The 23,190-nt window shown below is 31.9% G+C and overlaps 4 protein-coding genes across 5 annotated transcripts; all 4 read left to right on the top strand.

Moving 5' to 3' along the window:
- The first annotated feature begins 697 nt into the window (after positions 1-697).
- On the top strand, positions 698-3,450 carry LOC119605991 (titin). 2 transcript variants are annotated; one of them, XM_037959350.1, is made up of 4 exons: positions 719-758; positions 828-967; positions 2,234-2,419; positions 2,622-3,450. In XM_037959350.1, exons 2-4 carry the CDS (start codon positions 911-913, stop codon positions 3,195-3,197), a joined length of 819 nt encoding a protein of 272 aa, XP_037815278.1. In that variant the 5' UTR covers positions 719-758; positions 828-910; the 3' UTR covers positions 3,198-3,450. The 2 variants fall into 2 exon arrangements, with proteins under 2 accessions (XP_037815277.1, XP_037815278.1); XM_037959349.1 differs by having other exon boundaries at positions 698-967.
- A 3,649-nt stretch (positions 3,451-7,099) lies between these two features.
- LOC119605995 lies at positions 7,100-9,000 on the top strand. Its single transcript, XM_037959353.1, has 3 exons — positions 7,100-7,152; positions 7,218-7,500; positions 7,646-9,000. The coding sequence occupies exons 1-3, from the start codon at positions 7,102-7,104 to the stop codon at positions 8,998-9,000; spliced, it is 1,689 nt and encodes a 562-aa protein (XP_037815281.1). The 5' UTR covers positions 7,100-7,101.
- A 6,962-nt stretch (positions 9,001-15,962) lies between these two features.
- Positions 15,963-16,896, top strand: LOC119605993 (chorion protein S36). Its single transcript, XM_037959352.1, has 2 exons — positions 15,963-16,076; positions 16,135-16,896. The coding sequence occupies exons 1-2, from the start codon at positions 16,032-16,034 to the stop codon at positions 16,894-16,896; spliced, it is 807 nt and encodes a 268-aa protein (XP_037815280.1). The 5' UTR covers positions 15,963-16,031.
- Positions 16,897-18,916: 2,020 nt separating this feature from the next.
- LOC119605992 (chorion protein S38) lies at positions 18,917-20,037 on the top strand. The gene is made up of 2 exons (XM_037959351.1): positions 18,917-19,053; positions 19,129-20,037. The coding sequence occupies exons 1-2, from the start codon at positions 19,015-19,017 to the stop codon at positions 20,035-20,037; spliced, it is 948 nt and encodes a 315-aa protein (XP_037815279.1). The 5' UTR covers positions 18,917-19,014.
- The last annotated feature ends 3,153 nt before the right edge of the window (positions 20,038-23,190 follow it).

The raw sequence follows: 23,190 nt of genomic DNA, 5'->3' as shown, positions 1-23,190 counted from the left end.
AAGAAATTGTGTCAATTTTTATTTTTTTTTTAGTTACACGAATTAAATTTTGATTGCTAGTGTAATTTGTAGTGAAATTTTTCAGTTTTTAAAAACAATTTGATTGAGAAAGTGGCAACGGAGGGAAATTTCGAAAACATTTCCTGATGTCTATATTTTGCAAATAACAAAGAAGCTAAAAGGCAAGTAATATTTATTATAAAAAATAATTATTATAAAAAAAACAAATATTAAAACTTAAAAAATTTATATTAAATATTCTTAATCTATTATTAAAATAATCTCTTTGTTAAAGTACATTTTATAGTTTTTCTAAAACCATGTTAGACATTCTAAAATCTGGAATATATTTAACAAATTCCCTTCAAAATTATGTGTCAACAGATCATTACAAGCTTTTAACTAAACTTATTGAATACCCACTTATAAATCTTTTAAGATTGTCAATTATTTTTATTTTAAAAACAACTACCATAATTTTCAATTCTGTAAACATTTCTAATCATTACAAATATTTTATATTATTTAAAGAAATATTTCAAATATTTTTTTTAAAAACTTCTCACCACTAAAATTACGTTTTATTAACAAATATTATTATTATGAAATCATTTCGATTTTACAAACTCCAGAGTGTGGTGCGCACCTCAGCAACAGAATTGAAAAATATCAACTGCAACAATCACTGAATAAATGACGTCCGGCACGAACGAATTCGTTATAGATAAATTTCTATATTCTTAGAATTTATAAAAAAAGTGTGTTTTTCATAATGTTTTTCGACAAAGTGGTAAAGTCTTTAAATTTTGCAGGTTCAATAATAAAAGTGTATTGATCAAAGTAACATTATAAAGTGAAGAGAAGAAAAATCAAATTTATTAGTGGCAAGAGTTAACGTGTTTTCGGGATAATGACTACTAAAAAGTGGTTCTTGATTTTAGCTGTAATAGTGGCTGTAGCACAAGAGGTATATTTTTGTTAAAATTATATTGATATAGATCGCTGCTCGGTCTTGAAGTTCAACCTTTAATTTCTGCACCGAAATCAAATCTATTAGGTGAAGTTATGTAATGTGTCGAAATCAGGAGCTATGTTGCAGACAGTTCCATGGTATCCAATGTCTATGATGACGAGTGTTGGCAGTGATGGAATAGTTTATAGAAACTGTGCGACATAGTTAGACCTACGCCTAGGCCGGGCCTGTTGTGACCCCTTTTATCAGAGTCTATGATGGGGAGCCAACCCATAGTCGACACCGAGCGTATGTTCGATACAAAAGATTATTCGATGCTAGTGGACTATTCATATAATTTTCGAGTCAAATAATGACAAACGGGAACGAATTTTAGTAAAATTTAGTATCGCCATTAGAGTTCTGCAGTAATTGGATTTTGGGAAAAAATTTCCGATTGAGTTAGTCAGTCAGTTAGTTAGTTAGTTAGTTAGTTAGTTAGTTAGTTAGTTAGTTAGTTAGTTAGTTAGTTAGTTAGTTAGTTAGTTAGTTAGTTAGTTAGTTAGTTAGTTAGTTAGTTAGTTAGTTAGTTAGTTAGTTAGTTAGTTAGTTAGTTAGTTAGTTAGTTAGTTAGTTAGTTAGTTAGTTAGTAGTTAGTTAGTTAGTTAGTTAGTTAGTTAGTTAGTTAGTAGTTAGTTAGTTAGTTAGTAGTTAGTTAGTTAGTTAGTTAGTTAGTTAGTTAGTTAGTTAGTTAGTTAGTTAGTTAGTTAGTTAGTTAGTTAGTTAGTAGTTAGTTAGTTAGTTAGTTAGTTAGTTAGTTAGTTAGTTAGTTAGTAGTTAGTTAGTTAGTTAGTTAGTTAGTTAGTTAGTTAGTTAGTTAGTTAGTTAGTTAGTTAGTTAGTTAGTTAGTTAGTTAGTTAGTTAGTTAGTTAGTTAGTTAGTTAGTTAGTTAGTAGTTAGTTAGTTAGTTAGTTAGTTAGTTAGTTAGTTAGTTAGTTAGTTAGTTAGTTAGTTAGTTAGTTAGTTAGTTAGTTAGTTAGTCGTTAGTTCGTTTCGTTATTCGTTCGTTAGTTTCGTTCGTTAGTTAGTTAGTTAGTTAGTTAGTAGTTAGTTAGTATTAGAATATTTCGTAAAAATAACTTCCGTTTGAGTTCATAAACTTTGACCGATTGGGAATTGGAACGTTCCGGAGCAAAGATTTTCGTGGGAATCAGTTCATAAACATTGTTTCAATTTATTACTTAAAAAACTTATTAATATCAAATCTTTCAATAATTGCAGATTCAAACAGCTTGTGTTTGCAATGAAAAAGGTACAGATGCCTGTGCGGCATGTTCTGAGATACAGGTTGTAAGACCTAAACCAAAACCTCCCAAATCAGATTTAGGATTACCACCCATTGGAGATAACTGTTGGTGCAGTAAAATGATGATACAGCCGGCTTCATTGCCAAAACCCTGTCCCAAAGTAAGTAATATTCTTAGCGTTAATAACTCATCCGGAAGATCAGCTATGTTTCGTAAAGATATATTGACTTCTAAACTAATTGTATATGAAAACTGTAAATATAACTTTAACATTGAAATAGCGAGATATTAAGAAAATAAAATTGTATTAACAAAAAAATTAACTATTATATAATAATATTTTATTTATTCTTCCTTTAAAGTACAAAAAACCTCCACCACCCTGTGGCTGTCCAGCCGCCAAACCCTATAAAGCCTTACCATCTATATTTGCGGCTCCCACTTCTTACATGGTACCTCAATATGTGCCCTCTTTAGTTAAGGATGATTCTCCACCTGCCGATCCTATTAGCATAAGTTTAGCCATACAGGCTGGCAAAGCCATTGAAGTTCCCGAAGCCAAATTGGCTTATGGTTTTGTTCAGAAACCCATTGATGGTTTACCTAAACTGTTTATTTCCTCTATTAAAGAGGAAAATCTTTACGCCTTGAAAAGTGATGTAATAACATTGAAAAAACCTTTAGCACCAAAAATGAAACCCTTAGAAGATGATTATCCAGAACCGGAAGAGGAAGAGCCAGCCCCAGAAGAATATGAACCACCCACGTTGACTTATAAGCAACTGGGTTATGAGGCGGAACAATTTAAAAATCCTGAATTTCAAGAAGTTCCCTCCGCTATGCCATTTCCACCACCCGGTGCTCCCGCTGCCATACCGGGGAAAATTGCAGTGGATTGTGGTTTTAGGCCAGGACGTATAGCGAAATATTGTTTGTAGTTATTTAAAGAATAATTTTTTAACTTACTAAATGTAGTTTTATACATTTTATTATGTATTTTTTTCTGCGATTTGTTGTTACAAGAAAAACTTTTCGAATTTTAAAATTATTTAAAAATTTTTAGTATTTAAGATGAGTTTAAGATAAGTTTTGTATTAATAGTAATACGATTTTTATACTGAATTATTTAAAATACGAATTTTTTTATTATATACTTCGAGCTACATTTTCAAGTAAAGAATTATAAACTAATTTATAAACTAAAAAATCTAAAAAGGTTTTAAACAAAATTAATCGAATTTTGACAACTATGCATCCATAAATGAATCTATTACGAAAAACTGAAACTGAACGAATAGACACCAATGCCAAATATCCATGGCGCAAAGGTAATGCTCCGTTTTTTGGTGATTACTAACAGGGTCCTATATATTATATAGGACCGGGTCAGATGTAGAATATGTACCTAGACATGAAAGCGTAATAGTCCATCTTGCCAACTCTGTTAAAAACTATTTACAAAAAAGTGTTTAGGAAGTTTTGTCTCACCCGATTTATAGTCCAGACCTTGCCCCACCCGACTACTATTTGTTTCGATCGATGCAGAATGCTCTCACTGTGATACGCTTCACTTCAGAACAGGGTTTTCGAAATTGACTCGTTCTTGGTATCAAAAGATGATCAGTTCTTTTGTTTCCAGAAAGTTCGGAAAAGGTAAAACCCAATACTTAAGAATAAATCTATATTGTGCAAATGTTACGAAATAAAAGATCAATATTATCATGTATGCTCAATATTTCCCTCAAATTGTTTAAGTTCAGCAAAAATTCTTGAATCATGAATGTTCATTCAGATGGTTGTGTTCGTAAATATCTATTTACACAGTTCTACTGTAAAAATTCCCGATAGATTCACTTTACGAGAAACAGTTTGAAGTTAAATTCGACATATTTGACGTTATTTGTTTTCTCAATACAATTACAAATTATATTCTAACCTAATTTACCGGTCATTTGCTCGATGTAGTTAGTCAGATTAGGGACTCTGGTGGGAATCGAACCCACAACCTCAGGACTAATAGGCTACCACACTACCAACCAGCCTACCGGGACCAACCCTTTATTTGAAGTTACTCAGTTAACATTTTGCTTATAGGGTATACAAATTGTATCAATAATAGTTTGAGAAATTCACCCCATTTTTTCTTAATTTGAAAATTCTCTGTATTATAAATTGTATGGTTTGAATTTTGTAAAAATATATGACAATTGTGAATGTACAGTTCTCGGAATATTCGCGATATCAATAAAATATTCACCAGTTATTCGTGATTAAATTATTTAATATAGTACTGAAGAACTTTGTTCTCAAACGACTTCTTTGTTGTTATGTTTATACGAATAAGTCCACAATGATATAGAAACATTCATTGCACTCTCATAATACAAAGTCCTCATTTGAAAAATAAATATGAACATAATCATTACAAATATTGCAACATTTCATTATATTTACTAATATAAAGAAAATTGCATAAACGTTTTTAAAGATTACTTATATGTAGTAGAAATAGTAAAATTGAATCTTTTAAGATAATTACTATCAGCTATAGTTAATTATACATATATCACCATGTTATGCAGTAGTTAACATTATTTGATATTATAAACTATCATAGCATTTCGCTGAATGAAATTGGATCTTCTTTTTTTTAAAGAACTCAAAAATTTCTCTTCCGGTTTAAAAACACAGAGAGAGACATAGTTTTACGTTAAGCGTACATTAACCTATATACAGATTGTGCCAATTGTATACTTAAGTCTGTTTCTTTTTTATTTTCGTTGCAATATTTTTAACGTTATTTTGTATTATCAGCTAAAATTTAATAAAACCATTTTGAATATTTTAGAACAATAATATAATACAATCAGTAAAAATAAACAAAAAAAAAAAAAAAGTTTAGAATAATCTAGTATAATTTTAAAATGGAAATCAAAGAAAAATAATAAATGGGTTTATAAGATAGATTTTAATAATTAAATTATGCTGAGAAGACATTTTTATTCGAATTCGATTAATAGGCTAATTCCTAAATATACCACCACATAACCGTAAATGATCATACACTTTTGATCTACTAAAAGTGATCTAAAATAGTAAAAATATATCAAAATTTATTAAGAAAATTAAAATTTTTTTTGGATCCGCTATATTTTAAAAATTACGAGACACACTTAAGAATAATGACGAACATATTTTCCCACCCCTCTTTTTCTCGTATACAAAAATTCATGCACAATAAGTTATTTTTAATAGTTTGAGTTCCACTCAAAGACATTATGATATGAAAAATATGTAAATTGGTTGATATTATGGTATCATGAATGTTCCGTGAACTTTTCATTCACAATAGTTGATTTTGTTCGTAATAGTTACTTGAAATTTACAAATTTCAGAACAAAAATTCATGACAGATGGAATTTTTTCACAAAAAAGAAGTTATGAGCGAATAAAAGAAAAAAGGAAACATATTTCCTGACATCCCTTTTCTATTTGGATTCCTTAGTTGAAAAGTTAGCTTTTCGACTTCTTTCAATTTCCGCTAACGGGTCAGTTGTTTGCTCCTTTTATTGAAAAATATTGGTGTAATAATTATATGTATATAGATCTTTTATTGGAATTAACGTCCATGTTCAGAAACTTAATTTCCTGGATGTAGTTCCTTATAATTTTTAAGCCAGTATTTCTGAACCGACCATTGAACCGAAAATATTTAAATCCAATTTCGACGAATATCTGATAATGCACAGGAGAAGCGCTTCACTGTGCTCATTGCATGCTTCATTTTTGACTGAATCCGTTCGTAGAATTGTGTATATTTGTGACTAACTTTAGGAGTGATTATCTCGCCCATTCCTCCTCAGACTTTCTTGTCATTATAGCAATCACATTTGCTCTTTCATTACCAATTATCCCTGAATAGAATGATATCCATATGATGCTGTGTTTACCATTGGAAGAGTATTCGATTACGGCTCTCTTAAAGTCCATTAACTTCTTCGGTTTAACTTTATTATTCCCACAGGGGTTTGGTTTAATATTCTACTTGAACACGATAGGATTAGGTCCCGGCAATTCTTGTTTCCGGTATACATACATTGCTGGCGTATTCAATTATCCTAATCGGCCGTTCCTCTGTGAGTGCAGTCTCGTATGTTACATGCATTTATATCGGGGAAATGTCCAGTAATGTTTCAAAATTTTTAAAACTTAAGAATAATTTTATCCTTTAGGGAGAATCCTTCCTAAAAATTTTCGGTTCAATTTAAGTTCGAATGCATATTTCATATGAAATAAACTTAATATGGTTTAATTCCAAAATTTGTTGATTTCAAGAATTATGTTTTAGATTTGATATCGTGACAAAATCCTCTTTATTAGGAAAATATTCTTAACCAAATGAGAATTATATAGTTAAAAAGTGAAAGCACATGTAAGTTAAATAAACTTAAATTTAGAAAAACATTTTTCTTTTTGTGTAATTTCGAAATTCAATCATTCCGCTATATTATTCAAGTAAATCACAGTAAATAAAATACGGAAATAATCATTTTGCCCCTCAAAATTTGCTGGGTTGAAAAAACTTTTTGGAAAAACACACAAAAAACTTAAATTTCGAATAAACTCAAGCTGAAGAAACTACATTAAACTACATGAAAATATTCAAGTTCAAAGCCACGTTCGTTAAAGAAAATAAAAAGAATATCACAAAAATTTATAACAAAAATATAAGAATTATAAGAATTTCACAAGATGAGAAAATTTATATAAAATGCTAGTTTAAGATAAAATCTGATTAGTATAATCGTTAAAATTGACAACTGCGACTACAACGGTTTAATTATGAAATTAAAGATTTTATTAATAGGCTCCATGATAGGAGTTTTAGGAGTGGTAAGAAGTAAAAACTGACATAAAGTTTAAAATTTATTTTCATATGAGAAATTAACTTATCGTAGATAACGTGTATAAAGGCTGTTCCAATTGAAGTGATTTATACGGGTGATAGTTGTGCTTGTCCGAAAAATTTAAATTATTTAGTGAATGTACCACCACCACCTCCACCCAAAGAATATAAACCGGCGGAATATGGTTACAAATTAGATGTGCCTATACAGGCTAAGGCTAAAGTAACCTATAGTTTTGATTTTACGGTAGAAGAACCGAAAGCACCACCACCCCCACCAGAGGATAAATTGGAAATATTTGCAAAAATCGATCGTATTACGGCTCATAAAAAAGGTGAGTTTGTAATATGTTTATATAAGATCTTAGAGTTGGTTCAACTAAAATAATTTTACTTTTAGATCTTTAATATTTAAAAAATGTGTAATGATTTTCAATTTTTTGATCCAACAAATTAAAAATTCTCCTATTTATATTTCAGATTGCTTGGCGGCCAAAGAAGTACCCAACACTTGCGGTTGCAATCGATGCGCCAAAAGGTACGTATCGCCCGAAAATCGTGCAACACGTTATGCGCGTAACTTTCAACACCCCAACAGTATAGACAACATTAAGCCAGCAACCTCACAAATTATGGCCATATTTTTGGAACCATTAAATGAAAGCGAATCGGGTGCTTCGAAATCACGCAACAAGCGTGATATATCACGCATATTTATGAGACCGCGTAAGAATGAAAAACGTTCGGATCGTGTGGTCAAACAGTATAACAAACGTTTAAAGGAGCCCGTTAGTAATAAGGCATTTTATGCTGAAACTAGAAAACCCATCAGACCGAGATCAATAGCAGCGGCGGCACCAGCCAGAAATCGTCGTCCCTTGCAGCAATTGACAAGTTTTCTAACGCTGCCACGCTTTAGAAATCGACGTGATATAAAAGGTGAATATGATTTAATTGAAAAAGAACGTGAAGAAATGGATTTAACTTTACCAGAAATCATACAATATATGCCCGAAACTTTAGATCCAAATTTCAAAAGAAATCAATGTCATTTTGGTTGTAAACTTCCTGATCTTACAGAGTCTACCACTACCACAACAATGACCACCAGCAGCACCACATCGACTAGTGAAACCACTACAATGACTTCCACCGAAAGTCATGATAATAACCAAGATACTTTAAGTGTTACTGAGCCCAATAATCCAGCAGTTGAGGCGGAAGGGGAAGAAGAAGAGGAGCAAGAAAAAGATGTGGATAATTCTATAACATCCACGCATACCAAACGTAATGCAGCGGATTATGGTGGTGGTTGTCCTTTGGTTTTTAACGGCCATAATCCTACTCCTAATCCTGGCTATACATTAGAACCTCTCACTAGTTTTGAACACATTCCTAGACCTTTTGCCAATGCCAATGATCCTTACGGTTTTGATCCAGTGCCTCAACAATATGTAGGAGCTCCTCACAATCCTTATGCTCCAGCTTTATTAGATGCTGCTCCCTTAGTTGGTGCACAATATCCCACCCCTAATGTTCAGCCTGTCTCAAATGCCCAACTAGATCAAATTATAGCCGAAATTGTAAATAAACATTCCGACTTTATTGAGGCCAGTTCACATCGTGGTGGTGCTTATGTGGATCCATTGGGGGAACAAGAGCAGCAAGCTAAAGCATTTTTCAAAAATCTTATGAGTGGTAACTGGAATGGTTGGTTGGGTGATGATCAGTCGCATCAATCGCAACATCCAGTGCAAACACATCATCAAACTCATTATCATGCTCCAGTTGCGGCTCATGTTCATAGTCCTCCTTCTCCTCCCTATTATCAATAAAATTTAATTATTTATTTTATTTTCTTCTTTTATAGTCTTAAGTCCATTTTTAGTTATTAAGTTCATGTTAATAAGAATTTAGTTTTTAATAAAAAAAAACATCTTTTTAGTTCTCTAAATAATTTGATGTTTTTTTCTTTTCATATTTTTGCAGTTACTAACTCACCAGCCTAAACAATAAATTGCGTTTATTTAATTGCAATTGAGCATTTTGGAAGACCTTTTGACATGCGAATGTGTCGGCATTAATTTTTACTACTAGTTTTTTTTATATATTTTTAAAAATTGTTAATTTAAAAATAAAATTATTTTTGTCTAAATTAAATATTTCAAAACGCATTTTATTATTGTTTTGCGAGATTATTGAGTTAAGTAACTAACTGGTGGGAAAAAACTTGACCTAATATTTCATCTTATTTAAGCTTCAATGTAAAGATTTTAGTTCAAATTTCATTTTTCATAAAGTTCACAGCAAGACTCTTTATAGGTGAGAAAGTGTAAGTTGCCGCGATTTACCATTTTAGTTATAAGTGTCCTTCTACGAAAGAATAACACTCCACTTGGAGTGTTATTCCCCACAAAATATGGGTCCCCATTTTGCCATTCTTGTGATAATGTTTGAACTCATTGATGAGATAATGATTCCGCGGGACAAGAATCTTTTTATTGTAAAGATCGATGTAATAGATTTATCAATGTCATGAGAACCGATTTTTGATGAATGCAGCTTACTTCAAAGGTTTTCAAAACTGATATTGTAAATAGTACTCCATCTTCTTGAGCCATACATTTGAGGTGATAATTACTCACATTCTGCGGAGCAAGAATCTTTCAACAGAAGTGAAGATGTAAATAATCAGAGTGGGATTAGTGTCTAAGAAGGCAACTAAACCATCTGAGCAGTGATTTCTACAGATTTCATAATTGTAAAATAGGCAAGGTGTAATCACCGATCTTTGATGAAAGTTTATTTACCTCTAGATTTATAATACGGTTTCATAAACAAAATCTTTTTCCTATAGGGATGACTACTTTGTACTTAGTCCACGATCCATTACGATAAACGATATATGTTGGAAAGAATTGCAGCAATGGACACCATTATGTTGCACATTCAGACTCGATTTTTAAACAGTGTAAAACCATTAATAACGTATTTAGGCATATTCTTAAAAGAATATATTGCCAATAAAACTTCTACGAGTCTTAGGTCCAATTATTGACCAGCTGACATAAATTTTTATATAAAACTGGGAACAGAAGAGATTATCGATAGATTTAAGCCTATTTCAAGTTATATATTGGCAAAGGCAGAGTCATTCCAGAAACTAAGTTTTTATAAGAAGCTTTTATTTCGAATCGAAATAAGGATAAACTTTCTGCACTTCCAGCCAACTAAAAAATTTGGAACGGAATAATTTTGTATAACCGACAAAACATTGAGAATCAGTTTACGACGCTGCTAAATATTGTTAAATCTATTCATCGAGGTTTTTCACACCACGTTAAAATACTTTAACAACTTTAGTCATCTAAAAAACGTACGAATTTTGCACAACCGATAAGACTTTGTAGATCGCTCAACGATGTTATGCCGAAGTAGTAACGACTTCAGCCAAGTAAAACACTGGAAACAGTAGAGACATTTGTATAACCGACAAGACTTTGACGATCCGTTAACGCCGCTATGACGATTCTATCATACTTTTAAATCTATTCACCGAGGTTTTGTAACGAATCCAGCCTTATAGAAAAAACTCGAAACAGAAGGAATTTTTAATAGAATATTGCGTAAACGACATGACTCGAAGGTTCGACTAGTGTGCTGCTGGAATTTACTATGTTTTGGAAACTCGAATGCACGACTTCAAAAAACTAAGAACTACGAACTTTAAAACATTCTAAACTGAACAATTCGATTTTATCATATTTTTAAATCTATTCACCGAGGTTTTGTATGAATTTTAACTTAATGTTCTTCACAGCTCGTTAGAAAGCTTTAACGAATCCAGCCTTATAGAAAAAACTCGAAACAGAAGAAATTTTTAATAGAATATTGAGTAAACGACATGACTCGAAGGTTAGACTAGTGTGCTGCTGAAATTTACTATGTTTTGGAAACTCGAATGCACGACTTAAAAAAACTAAGAACGGACAGTCCAGTTCGAACTACCACTTAGGATAACCCCTAACCACCGACTGCCCAGGTGACTAGCTATTTTAACATGTGCTTTTCCTACGAGGAAGTCAATCGTCACATATAGATTACGAAGAGACAGACAAAAAGCTTAAGTTTGTTTTTTAAGTTTCCACTCTCTCGCTTATAATGACCACCCTCTTTTGCAAAGAGTACATCCGTAACGAAAGTCGAATTAGAGCCAACTAGGTGGTTAGATGTAAGTGGAAATCACTATCTTTTTCTGATGCAATGACTCTTTGTAATTGAAAGTTAAAGTCCATTACAATTCAAAATGTTTATTAATGAATTAATGAATTATTTACAAAAATGTTTGTATATAATAATTATGTTTACAAAACATAGGAAATAGGTCTAAAAGGTCATATTCCAATAATAGTCAAACCGACATGCTTTGGAGTAATGAAACAAACGCAAGAAGGTTATTTACTTTTAAATGGAATGTTAATTTTACAAAAAAATCTCATTTAAATAGTGTATTTTCATACAAATATAAACAACATAACTGAAATTAAATTCAAAAAAATTCATTCAACATTTAAGAAAATTTATCACGTATTTTGCTCAAGAATCAGCTAAATCAGCACATAATTCTATAGACCAACAATTGCAGAGATATTTAAGAGATTTAAGAGTAGTCAATAGCATCAGTTAGAATGACGAGTCAAAGATTAAAACATCAACAATGCCGAAATATGGTAAACATTTAAAAATAAATATAATTATAAATTTAATTGCTCTAATAACAACAAAAATCAATGTAAGTTTAGAAAATTTAATATTTATAAATGTTTAAAGTGAAATTTAAACAAAAAAATTTCTTTTACATAATATTAGTTAGCAACAACGGAAATTGTAAACTTGCAACATCCCAAATATGACTATATAGATGTAGCCAAAGAGACAGCCTCGGGACGTAGTAAAGGTCAAACTACACGTATTTTTACCACAGGCGATGATTTGGATGAAACATTTTGGTTGAAATATCTAGGAGAAGATTTTCGTCATGCTGTACATTTGCAAGTGGATAGTGATAATAATGTAGTACAAATAGACAACAAACATCCGCAGGAGTTGCAACACCATAAATCCTATAACGTAGAAAATAAAGTGGAGAAACGTACAAGATTTGTACGACAACCAACGGAAGATAACAAACAAATACCAGTGGAATCTTTATATAAACTAGATGATAAAATATATCCTACAGAGAAACCAGAAATATTTAATACAAATCCTACTACCTCAGAACACAACAACAAAGATAAATACTCACACCATCAGATTAATAACAAGAAAACATTAAAGAATAACAAAAAGAAAGTAATCATACACAATAAATACAAACAGAAAATAATCAAAGTTAAACCCCCGAGTCCGCTGAAAGCCATACATGAACCTATAGTAGTAAATTTACCCGAAATTGAGGAATCAGAACATCAAATCAATGGCGAACACGAACCATTAGTTGTGCAAATGCCTCCGGTTATTTATCATCAAAAAGCTGATTTATATACGGGAAAAATACCCAATTTACCATCGAGTAACCAAAATCCCAATCCACTGAATGAACAAAAATTACCCTCATTAAATGATCAAAATGCCAATTTGTATTACGAGCAAATTCCAAATTTATCACTAAACCACCAAGACCAACACCACACACACACTTACACTACACCTACACATTCTCAAGTACACTCAAGAAATGTTCATGAGACACAACAAGAACACCAACACATTTCCCAAACAGACTATACCGCCGCTACACTCAGTCAAATACAACAACCCTATTCCTATCAAACACTGCCTATTGCCCTCATGTCTTTGACTCAACTTCCGGTTGATTCATTTGCTCCATCATCTTCTAGGTGAACTCCATTCAACTGATTTAGTTTTAAGATTATTTATTATAAAATTATTTATTAAATAAATTTAAATTGTTGTTTTAAAAAAGCATTGGCTATCAATCTGATAATTTAGGATTCTTTGAATTTGTTTAGAAGAATCGTATATACAAATTTTGGAATAAGTTGTAAAAAACGAATTGTTCTATTAAATCCTTAAAAGTTAGGTTTATAATTAACACTATCTCCCATGACTGGATTTCTATAGAATATCACTTTAACACTCGTGTCGTATTAATCTCCATTAGCAAATAAAATTTTCGAATTTGTATGTTTAATACATTGTGTTTCGAAAGCCTTTTCGAATCGAAATACGATGTAAAAGAAATCTAATTTTCGATTTTTTGAAAGATTACGAATCTTGGTTTTTATGTGGCTTGTCAATTGAGCCATATCATTATGCGCGGATCCCCAAAACATAAAATGTTAATACAAAAAAACTGAACTACAACTGAGCTAGAACTGAACTAGAACTGAACTAGAACTGAACTAGAACTGAACTAGAACTGAACTAGAACTGAGCTAGAACTGAACTAGAACTGAGCTAGAACTGAACTAGAACTGTGCTAGAACTGAACTAGAACTGAACTAGAACTGAACTAGAACTGAACTAGAACTGAACTAGAACTGAACTAGAACTGAACTAGAACTGAACTAGAACTGAACTAGAACTGAACTAGAACTGAACTAGAACTGAACTAGAACTGAACTAGAACTGAACTAGAACTGAACTAGAACTAGAACTGAACTAGAACTGAACTAGAACTGAACTAGAACTGAACTAGAACTGAACTAGAACTGAACTAGAACTGACTAGAACTGAACTAGAACTGAACTAGAACTGAACTAGAACTGAACTAGAACTGAACTAGAACTGAACTAGAACTGAACTAGAACTGAACTAGAACTGAACTAGAACTGAACTAGAACTGAACTAGAACTGAACTAGAACTGAACTAGAACTGAACTAGAACTGAACTAGAACTGAACTAGAACTGAACTAGAACTGAACTAGAACTGAACTAGAACTGAACTAGAACTGAACTAGAACTGAACTAGAACTGAACTAGAACTGAACTAGAACTGAACTAGAACTGAACTAGAACTGAACTAGAACTGAACTAGAACTGAACTAGAACTGAACTAGAACTGAACTAGAACTGAACTAGAACTGAACTAGAACTGAACTAGAACTGAACTAGAACTGAACTAGAACTGAACTAGAACTGAACTAGAACTGAACTAGAACTGAACTAGAACTGAACTAGAACTGAACTAGAACTGAACTGAACTAGAACTGAACTAGAACTGAACTAGAACTGAACTAGAACTGAACTAGAACTGAACTAGAACTGAACTAGAACTGAACTAGAACTGAACTAGAACTGAACTAGAACTGAACTAGAACTGAACTAGAACTGAACTAGAACTGAACTAGAACTGAACTAGAACTGAACTAGAACTGAACTAGAACTGAACTAGAACTGAACTAGAACTGAACTAGAACTGAACTAGAACTGAACTAGAACTGAACTAGAACTGAACTAGAACTGAACTAGAACTGAACTAGAACTGAACTAGAACTGAACTAGAACTGAACTAGAACTGAACTAGAACTGAACTAGAACTGAACTAGAACTGAACTAGAACTGAACTAGAACTGAACTAGAACTGAACTAGAACTGAACTAGAACTGAACTAGAACTGAACTAGAACTGAGCTAGAACTGAATTAGAACTGAATTGACAATGTACTCTGAGTCACAACTGGACGTATATTAATGACAAATCATGGATCACCTAGACGAGGAGAGCAGGGCCCGAATTACGCCATATGATATCGATAGAAATATATATTTAAATTCTATTGAGATTTCGATCGATTAGACAGTTTCTGTCATCATGACATCTGCCGAGTTACCCAACCATCAGACTCTGATGCTGAATTCCCTTCCACCACACATCCGACATACTAGACTTAACTGATTAGGAATATGACCGTTATTTATCTGGACAATTGATGCCAATTTAGTCGATAGTATATGAGCACGATATTTATATATCTTCCCTTTGGATTTTTAATCTACAATGCAGAAAATACTCGGTATACATCTTATAAAATAGTGAAGATTTAAAAGTTTGACAGTTCCGAAAGTGTCAATTTCGATCTGAAAGAATATAGCAAAAGTATTGAAAGTTATAATATATTCCTTTGTCCCTAGAACAAGTACGGAAGGTGATACAAAAATTATCGATTAATGAACTTTTTGCAGAATCTAATGTAGTCTTTATAACGCTTTTACAGATTTATTTAAGATAGCGTCAATTTCGAACTGAATGAATATAGCTGAAATGTTCAATTGGTTTAAACATAACATTTTTCTATATCCCTTGAACTGGATTTTTGTTTGGCATTTCAGCATTCAGTTCCAATAAAAAACTGAATCGTAAGAAAATGAAAAATCAATTCCAGTCCGTTTCAAATCTTTTCGGTTCGAACTGAATTGAAACATTTCCTTAGGAAGAGTACTTGATCCAGCCGCATTTTAAATTGATAATTTCTTAATTTTTAGTTAATTATTACACTCACCTCTTAAACCATAATGACACAAGATTTCTCTACACAATCTTAACGGAAGACCAATTTTTTAAACAAATTGTTTAAAATTTCCAACATTTATCTGACCTTAAATTTAACATATAATCATCATCATGTTAAAGTATCGCAGAAGATAAAATATAAAAAAAAATAAATAAATAAAATTTGAATTAAAATTATTTTTTCAACAAAAACTCACGTACCAAGCTTATACTTTCAATATTTAAATATATAAAAGCCAGAAGTTTAACAAAATCAATAAGCAGTAAAAGTTGTGGGTTTTTAAGAGAGAGCCTAACCCCTCAAACAAACGTAAAATTTTAGTAATCATGAATCCTCATTTAATTTTAGCATTTGTTGCCATTGCTTTACCGGTAGGTTTATATAAATAAATTAAAATTTAATCGAAATCTAAATAACATTTTTACATAGTTTGCAGCTGCTGGCTATGGTCACGCTCCGTATGGTCAAGGCGGCTATGCTGGCAATGGTGTTGAAGAACTTATTAATGCTGCTACTGCCAACCAACAAGCTGCTGCTTCACTTACCGCCACCGCCGATGTTAGTGCCTCACCCGCCGCTCAAGCTGGTTTAGCTCAAGCCAATGCCCAGCTCCAAGCTTTGAATGCCAATCCCTCCTATCAAAATCTCAAAAATTCAGATACTATTGCTGAGACTTTGGCTGAAAACACTTTGGCTTCGAATATACGTCAAGGCAACATCAATGTGGTGGCTCCCAATGTTGTGGGACAAACCGCATTCCGTTCCCTCTTGGTTCCTCAAGGTTTAAACAATCATCAAGTTATTGCCACACAACCTCTACAACCCATTATTGTCAACCAACCTGGTTCACCCCCCGCTCAAATTAGCAGTGGTCCCCCGGCTGTTGTTAGAGCTGCTCCCGTTGTATATAAATTGAAACCTTCCATCATCTATCAACAAGAAGTTATAAACAAAGTACCCACACCACTTAGCCTCAACCCAGTATATGTTAAAGTGTACAAACCCGGCAAGCAAGTTGATGCTCCCGTTTCCGCCCCTGCTTATGGTCAAGCTGCCAGTTCTTTTGGTGGTAGTTCATCAGCTGGTGCCTCTGCTGGAGTTGGTGAAGTTTCATTTGGTGGTGCTCAATACGCTGGTGCAGCTCAGTATGTAGCTCCTCAACCTGCCTATGGAGCTCAGCCAGCATATTGATTTGGCCCGAGTGTAGTTTAAATTTTAAATTATTTACACGTTGACTCGAATTTTATTCGTAATATAATTAGGTTACGTGAACATTTTGTACTCAATAAAAAATGTTATTTTTTATATATAAATTTTAAATAATGTGTGTATTATTTTTAAAGATTTTTTCATAAATAAACCAAAGATTAAAAGAGTTAAGAAGGAAAAATTTTAGAATGTATACTAAATAAAAGATTTTCGATCGAGAGCAAACAGAATTACTGCAGATTCTTGAAATTTGCAACGGAAAGCTAATATTTGCAATATTCTCTATTGATGCAATTTGTTTGATATTGAAAATGGGCAATATCGGTCGTTGTTTTCTACTAACACTCATACAAGTGGACCTCCGGTATACAGTTTAAACATACATAACTGTTTAAAAATACCAGTATAGCGATAAAATTCGCCATAAATAAGTTTTATATAAACCGAAATCTCTTAACCAACATTTATGATGATTAGTCCATAATTAACCCTACCTCCATTTAAGGTCCCTCTAGAAAATTACGTAAAAATAAATTTTTCTATAAAATGTTAAAACCTCTGAACATTTGGACCTCTGAACATTTTGGACTTTCATGTGGACAGCTTGAAGCCCCCCATAGATAGATAGAAATTGGCGATAGATGGAAACTGGCGAACTTGCAATAATTTGCTTGACACCTCTCATATGTAACATATTATAAATCTGGAAAACTGTTGTAGTTAGAATCTTCAAAATTGTTAAGTGGGATTTATATTTATACATATTCCAATTTAGGGTAGCAAAGCACACTGGGTATAGCTAGTAATGAATAATAATGGAAATTGACCGAAATTGTGCTTCCAGCAGCACAATTAGTTAGTTAGTTAGTTAGTTAGTTAGTTAGTTAGTTAGTTAGTTAGTTAGTTAGTTAGTTAGTTAGTTAGTTAGTTAGTTAGTTAGTTAGTTAGTTAGTTAGTAGTTAGTTAGTTAGTTAGTTAGTTAGTTAGTTAGTTAGTTAGTTAGTTAGTTAGTTAGTTAGTTAGTTAGTTAGTTAGTTAGTTAGTTAGTTAGTTAGTTAGTTAGTTAGTTAGTTAGTTAGTTAGTTAGTTAGTTAGTTAGTTAGTTAGTTAGTTAGTTAGTTAGTTAGTTAGTAGTTAGTTAGTTAGTTAGTTAGTTAGTTAGTTAGTTAGTTAGTTAGTTAGTTAGTTAGTTAGTTAGTTAGTTAGTTAGTTAGTTAGTTAGTTAGTTAGTTAGTTAGTTAGTTAGTTAGTTAGTTAGTTAGTTAGTTAGTTAGTTAGTTAGTTAGTTAGTTAGTTAGTTAGTTAGTTAGTTAGTTAGTTAGTTAGTTAGTTAGTTAGTTATCATTTTCATTAACGGACTAAAGTCGCTGTTGGGAATCGAACACGATCGCCAAACTGACAGTCTTACTTATTACACCATAAAAACTTTTTCATTACAAAAATAAAAACATCTTTATAAAACTATTAATAAAATATAGTTATACATATATATCTGAAGATATATATCTGAAGAAAATTCCACTTTTCAGACTTTCAGAAATAGTTTGCAAAATGTAAATGTAATCGTCATAAAATAAAAATTTTTGCTTGCTCGGGTCTACATTTGTATCGCTAACAAAACCCTTTCACTAAACAATTTTATAGAAATCTATTTAAAATAACACTTCACATATTTAAAAGATAAACTATCTAATTTTCATAAAAGAAAATGCTAAATAAACTACCAGCTATTATTAGCAAATATTTGAAATGAGTAAAAGAATAAAAAATATGTATTAAATTTCATTGAATTTGCAATCTAACTTATAATCATGTATCACTAGTAAATACAGCTAAAAAGATTGGAGAGAACTTTACAACTGATGCCAAACATTAGCAACGGCCTAAATGTCACGTATTTGGAAGTGAATTTATTGTAGACGGTATTGAAAAAGTTTTATTCGAATGTCTGTGAAATCATATTTAAATACATGATGCTGGTTAACCGAAGCATCAGTCAACAATTAGTTGTTGCCTTGAGACTCAAGTACAAAAGAAAAAGAAGAGCAGCTCCATAAAACCAAATTGTGATTTGGGAATAAAGAAGACAAGCAACAGAAAATGAATCATTTCTTCATTGCACTTAGCGTTGCAGTAATTGTATGTATTTTTTTGTATAAATTTTACATTGTAACTTCCGGTTATTTTATTAATTTAACATTTTAATAAATTTAGGCATCTGCTCAAGTCTATGGTGGTTACTCTTCCGGTGGTGGTTACTCTTCCGGAGGCGGATACCAACACCAAGCAATGGGTGGTGATGGTGGTGCTGGTGAATTCCAATTGCAAGGTGCCGCTCATGGTGCTGGACTAGGTGGTGGTCTTGGAGCAGGGCTCGCTGGTGATGGTGCTAGTTCGGCCAGTGCTGGTGCTTCAGCTAATGCTGGTGATGCTGCTGCTGGTTTTGCCAGTGCTGCACCTTCTGCTTTTGGCAGTAATCAAAATATTCCCTATCAACCCGCCAACACTAGAGGCAACAGTGTCTCCTCCTCCATTTCTTATCCCAACAACAAAGGTGAAATTCTTATACACCGTCCCGCAGCCATTATTGTCAAACGCCCTCCCACTAAGGTCGTAGTCAATCATCCTCCACTAGTCGTCAAACCCGCCCCAGTTGTTTTACACAAACCCCCAGCAGTTGTTGTACGCAAGGTGTTCGTCAAACATCACCCACGTCCTGTCAAGGTTGAGCCTGTGTATGTCAATGTTGTTAAGCCTCCAGCAGAGAAATACTTTGTCAATGAGAAACAACAAGCTGCTTTCGCTCCTCAAGCTGGTTTTGCCCCCGTCAATGTAAATGCAGGTTTTGCACCAATTGGTGCCATCAGCGGCCTCGGTGGTAATGGTTTTGGTGCCGGTTCTGGTGGTGCTGGTGCTGGTGCCTCAGCTCTATCTGGAGGTGGTGCGGCTGGTTTTGCTGGTGCCGTGCCTGGCGCTGGTGTTGATAGTGCGGCCAATGCTGGTTACCAATTGTTACAAAACAATCAAGGTTTAGCCGCTTTGGCTAATCTTTCTGGTTCGGGTGGCTACGGAGCTGCTGCTCCTTCATACAGCCAACCCGCTTACAATCCCCCATCATATTAAATATTAACATTCTCTAAGAATGTGGGGAGTTGCTTCCTAGCAATGCGTGTAGTACTTGTTAGAAAAGATTTTTTTATATTTGTACCATGTATGTTGTAGTTTTTAATAAAACGTTTTTATACAATTTTTAAGAAAATAATGAGATAATTATTAGTGGTGGTTCAAAAAAAATTTTATTAGTTCCAAAATGATATTCACCCCTTCTGCATTTCGATTAAGTTTCCGCATTCAGTTACACTACGATCGAAAAATTGGTATTCCAACAAAAAACGGAATCGTAAGAAAAATAAGGAGCAATTCGATATTATTTCAATGCTTTACGATTGTGTGTATTCTGTATTACGATTGTAACTGCGTTTTTGTAAGTTGTTATTTTAGTGGCGGAGCTTTAAATCGAAATGTAGAATACCAAAGTTGCCAAACGGAGAAAATTTTGAATCGAATTGAAATGCATAATAGGGGTGATTAGTTAGTATGATTATAGCCCAATTCGTTAATTTTTAGCGTTAAGATTAACGATTGATTTATTCGAAATTGTCTTCTAACGTACAGCTTGTGTGAAAACGTTATAAATTCAACACTCGTTGTATGGAATCAAAGCTTTTATTTTTAAATTGTCATCTTCGGAACAAGTTCTAGGAAAGAACGTCTTAAAACAGTTCTGCAACTATTTGTTCAGCTATTTTTGTTTGAAGTTGTGAAGACTGGGACCAATTTTGAGAAACAGTTAAAGAATTCCTATTTTCTCAATTTAGAAAACTCTCATGACATTTATTCTTCTGAAATGTACATCTTCGGAACATGTTATGTGGAAGCGTTATGGAGTCGACACTTGTTCTTGGGAAAGCTTCTAAATACAATTATTTAATCAGTGATTTTTCTTCGTACTATTTACATACAGCCAGTTCTAAAGAAGCTTTAGAAGACTGTTTTGGCACTTAATTTTTCAGCAATTTCGCCACTATTTTCTTCTATTAAATTTATCATCAAATAGTCGCCATCAGAACTGGTTCTGTGTAAGTGTTATAGAGTCTAGAGACGTTCTATGAAACCAGTTTTTTAAGCAAGAGTTTTTTTTCTCATTTTTATTTGAAATTGCTAATACAGGCCAAGAAAAGTATAGCAAAGGATTGATCTGTTCGAAAAGACCTCGCTTTTTACCATATTATGGCGACGTCACTTGCTCCAAGTTTTCCAAATATTAAATAAGTTTGTTAGTAGTTTAGCGACTACTTTAACAGCTTTAAATTTTTTCGAACATAACTTCGAATTTACCGAAAATTGTTTAAAAATCTTCTTGTTTTAAAAATTCTTCAAGAAAAACATTTATAGCCAAATTGGAATTCTATAATTAATTCCGAAATGGGAAATTGAATTCAAATCCAAACGATTTAGAGATTATATCACAATGGAACCTTATTATGATGGTCTTCAAATGGGGTTGTAGTGAATAACACTTCTAAACTAATAATACAAAAAAATAAAAGCGAAAAAGAACTTAGCGATGTCAATTCGTTAATCTGTCGAAAAATTATAGCCGAGTACTTTCATATATTAAGACTTCTTTAAAATATTTTGGTATTTTTCGATTTTTGAATATAATTATTCAGTAAAATGCTAAAATTATATATGTATTTGTGTGTAGCCATATTAAAACATAAAAAATCACAATCATTTTGTTCTACACAAAACTAATTGTCATAACATGTAAAGGCTTCACGTGAGTCTACTGCTCAATATTGTTCTCCCAAACGTAAAGGTTAATGGCGAACAATATACGTTAAATTAAAAAATATGCAATTTAAAATAAAAACTAATTTTATTATTAATACAAGTGATTCAAAATATATCAATAAAAGTTTATGATTTAACGAAAATCTAAACAGTTTAAAGTTATTAATCGAAGCCCATGTAATTGAAGTAAATAAATTTTCTGCTAAAACGGCAAAACTAAAATTTTGCTTAATAATAAGATTAAAGAAAAACTACAAAATTTTAACTTAACAATGTTTAGTGAAGCAGTTTTAAAATGTTTATGCTGGTGTTTTTTGTTACTATGGGCAAATGAAAAAGTAAATTAAGACAATAATGAAAAATTAAGTAATAATTGTAATAATTTTGTGTTATTTTAAATTTTGTTTATTTAAGATTTTCTTTTTGAATGCGGCTAGTATAATTACAAATGAAAATCCCTTATGGTCTCGTACTGAAAACAACTTTATTTTAATAAAACATTTGCAAAGAGAAGTGCAACTACCGCAACAGGTTGCGGCCAAATCACAAACATTTCTAGAACTAATTTTGGGTATTGTCGATACATTGCAGTTTGGTAAACGAAAAATTGGCACACCCAACTTAATAAGCCAATAGAATAAGAACAAAACTAGTTAAGAAGAAATGGCTGAATAAATATTATTTAATAATAAAATAAAATCAAAATCGTTTATTTATTACTTTTATTTAAAAAAAATTTCTTTAAAAAACAAAAAATTATGTTGTTTTAATTAAAAAATGTTATGTTCAAAGATATATAAAATGGTTTCGAAATTAAATTCGATGTTAATTAATTTCAAATCATTGGGTTTTGAGCCAAATTTTTTTTCAATCTCCAATTCAATATAGTTTTAGAAAATTCTACAATTTTGAAATAATTTTCGAAAAAGAATTCGTAGTTATATGCTGTAAAGTTGTAAAACCAACAATTCGAAGTTATTTTCAAAAAAAAATTGTAAACTAAAATAAACTGTAAATCACGAGAAATCAGTAAAATAGAGTTTTAGTTTTATTTGAGGCCAATTTCTTAACAATTTCAAATTTCGAACTTTAAAATATAAAAAAAAAATAATTATAAAATTTTCATGAATTTTAAAGTTATTTTTATGAAGTTTTACAATATAATTTAAGATAACTTCAAAAATACCATTTTGAATACGAAGTTGTGTTAAAAAATATTTATGAACAATTTTCGTAAGTTCTAAATAAATATAGAAATAATGTACAAAAATATTTAAAGCTGGTAAAATAATCGTCAAGCGTTTTCTCTATCACAATATGGGATTTGATATATTGTGTCCTGAAATTTAAAAAACAGCATTTTTGGCCCTTTTATAACAGCGCCAAGTATAAATGCTTAACATCTGACAAACCCTCTTT

The sequence above is a fragment of the Lucilia sericata genome, unplaced genomic scaffold, assembly GCF_015586225.1.
Source record: "Lucilia sericata isolate MDLA Ls3-8-SP2 unplaced genomic scaffold, ASM1558622v1 Contig000544F_arrow, whole genome shotgun sequence".
NCBI lineage: Eukaryota > Metazoa > Arthropoda > Insecta > Diptera > Calliphoridae > Lucilia > Lucilia sericata.
Note: the sequence above shows the minus strand (reverse complement) of the source record. Positions and strands in the feature narration are given on the sequence as shown.

Excerpts from the sequence above, each read along its gene's own strand:
- LOC119605993 (XM_037959352.1), top strand. The coding sequence starts at position 16,032 with ATGAATCCTCATTTAATTTTAGCATTTGTTGCCATTGCTTTACCG. Across the intron at positions 16,077-16,134 it reads TTGTTGCCATTGCTTTACCG|TTTGCAGCTGCTGGCTATGG; the intron begins GTAGGTTTATAT and ends ATTTTTACATAG.
- LOC119605995 (XM_037959353.1), top strand. The coding sequence starts at position 7,102 with ATGAAATTAAAGATTTTATTAATAGGCTCCATGATAGGAGTTTTAGGA. Across the intron at positions 7,153-7,217 it reads TGATAGGAGTTTTAGGAGTG|ATAACGTGTATAAAGGCTGT; the intron begins GTAAGAAGTAAA and ends AACTTATCGTAG. Across the intron at positions 7,501-7,645 it reads TATTACGGCTCATAAAAAAG|ATTGCTTGGCGGCCAAAGAA; the intron begins GTGAGTTTGTAA and ends TTTATATTTCAG.
- LOC119605991 (XM_037959349.1), top strand. The coding sequence starts at position 911 with ATGACTACTAAAAAGTGGTTCTTGATTTTAGCTGTAATAGTGGCTGTA. Across the intron at positions 968-2,233 it reads TAGTGGCTGTAGCACAAGAG|ATTCAAACAGCTTGTGTTTG; the intron begins GTATATTTTTGT and ends CAATAATTGCAG. Across the intron at positions 2,420-2,621 it reads TGCCAAAACCCTGTCCCAAA|TACAAAAAACCTCCACCACC; the intron begins GTAAGTAATATT and ends CTTCCTTTAAAG.
- LOC119605992 (XM_037959351.1), top strand. The coding sequence starts at position 19,015 with ATGAATCATTTCTTCATTGCACTTAGCGTTGCAGTAATT. Across the intron at positions 19,054-19,128 it reads CACTTAGCGTTGCAGTAATT|GCATCTGCTCAAGTCTATGG; the intron begins GTATGTATTTTT and ends TAATAAATTTAG.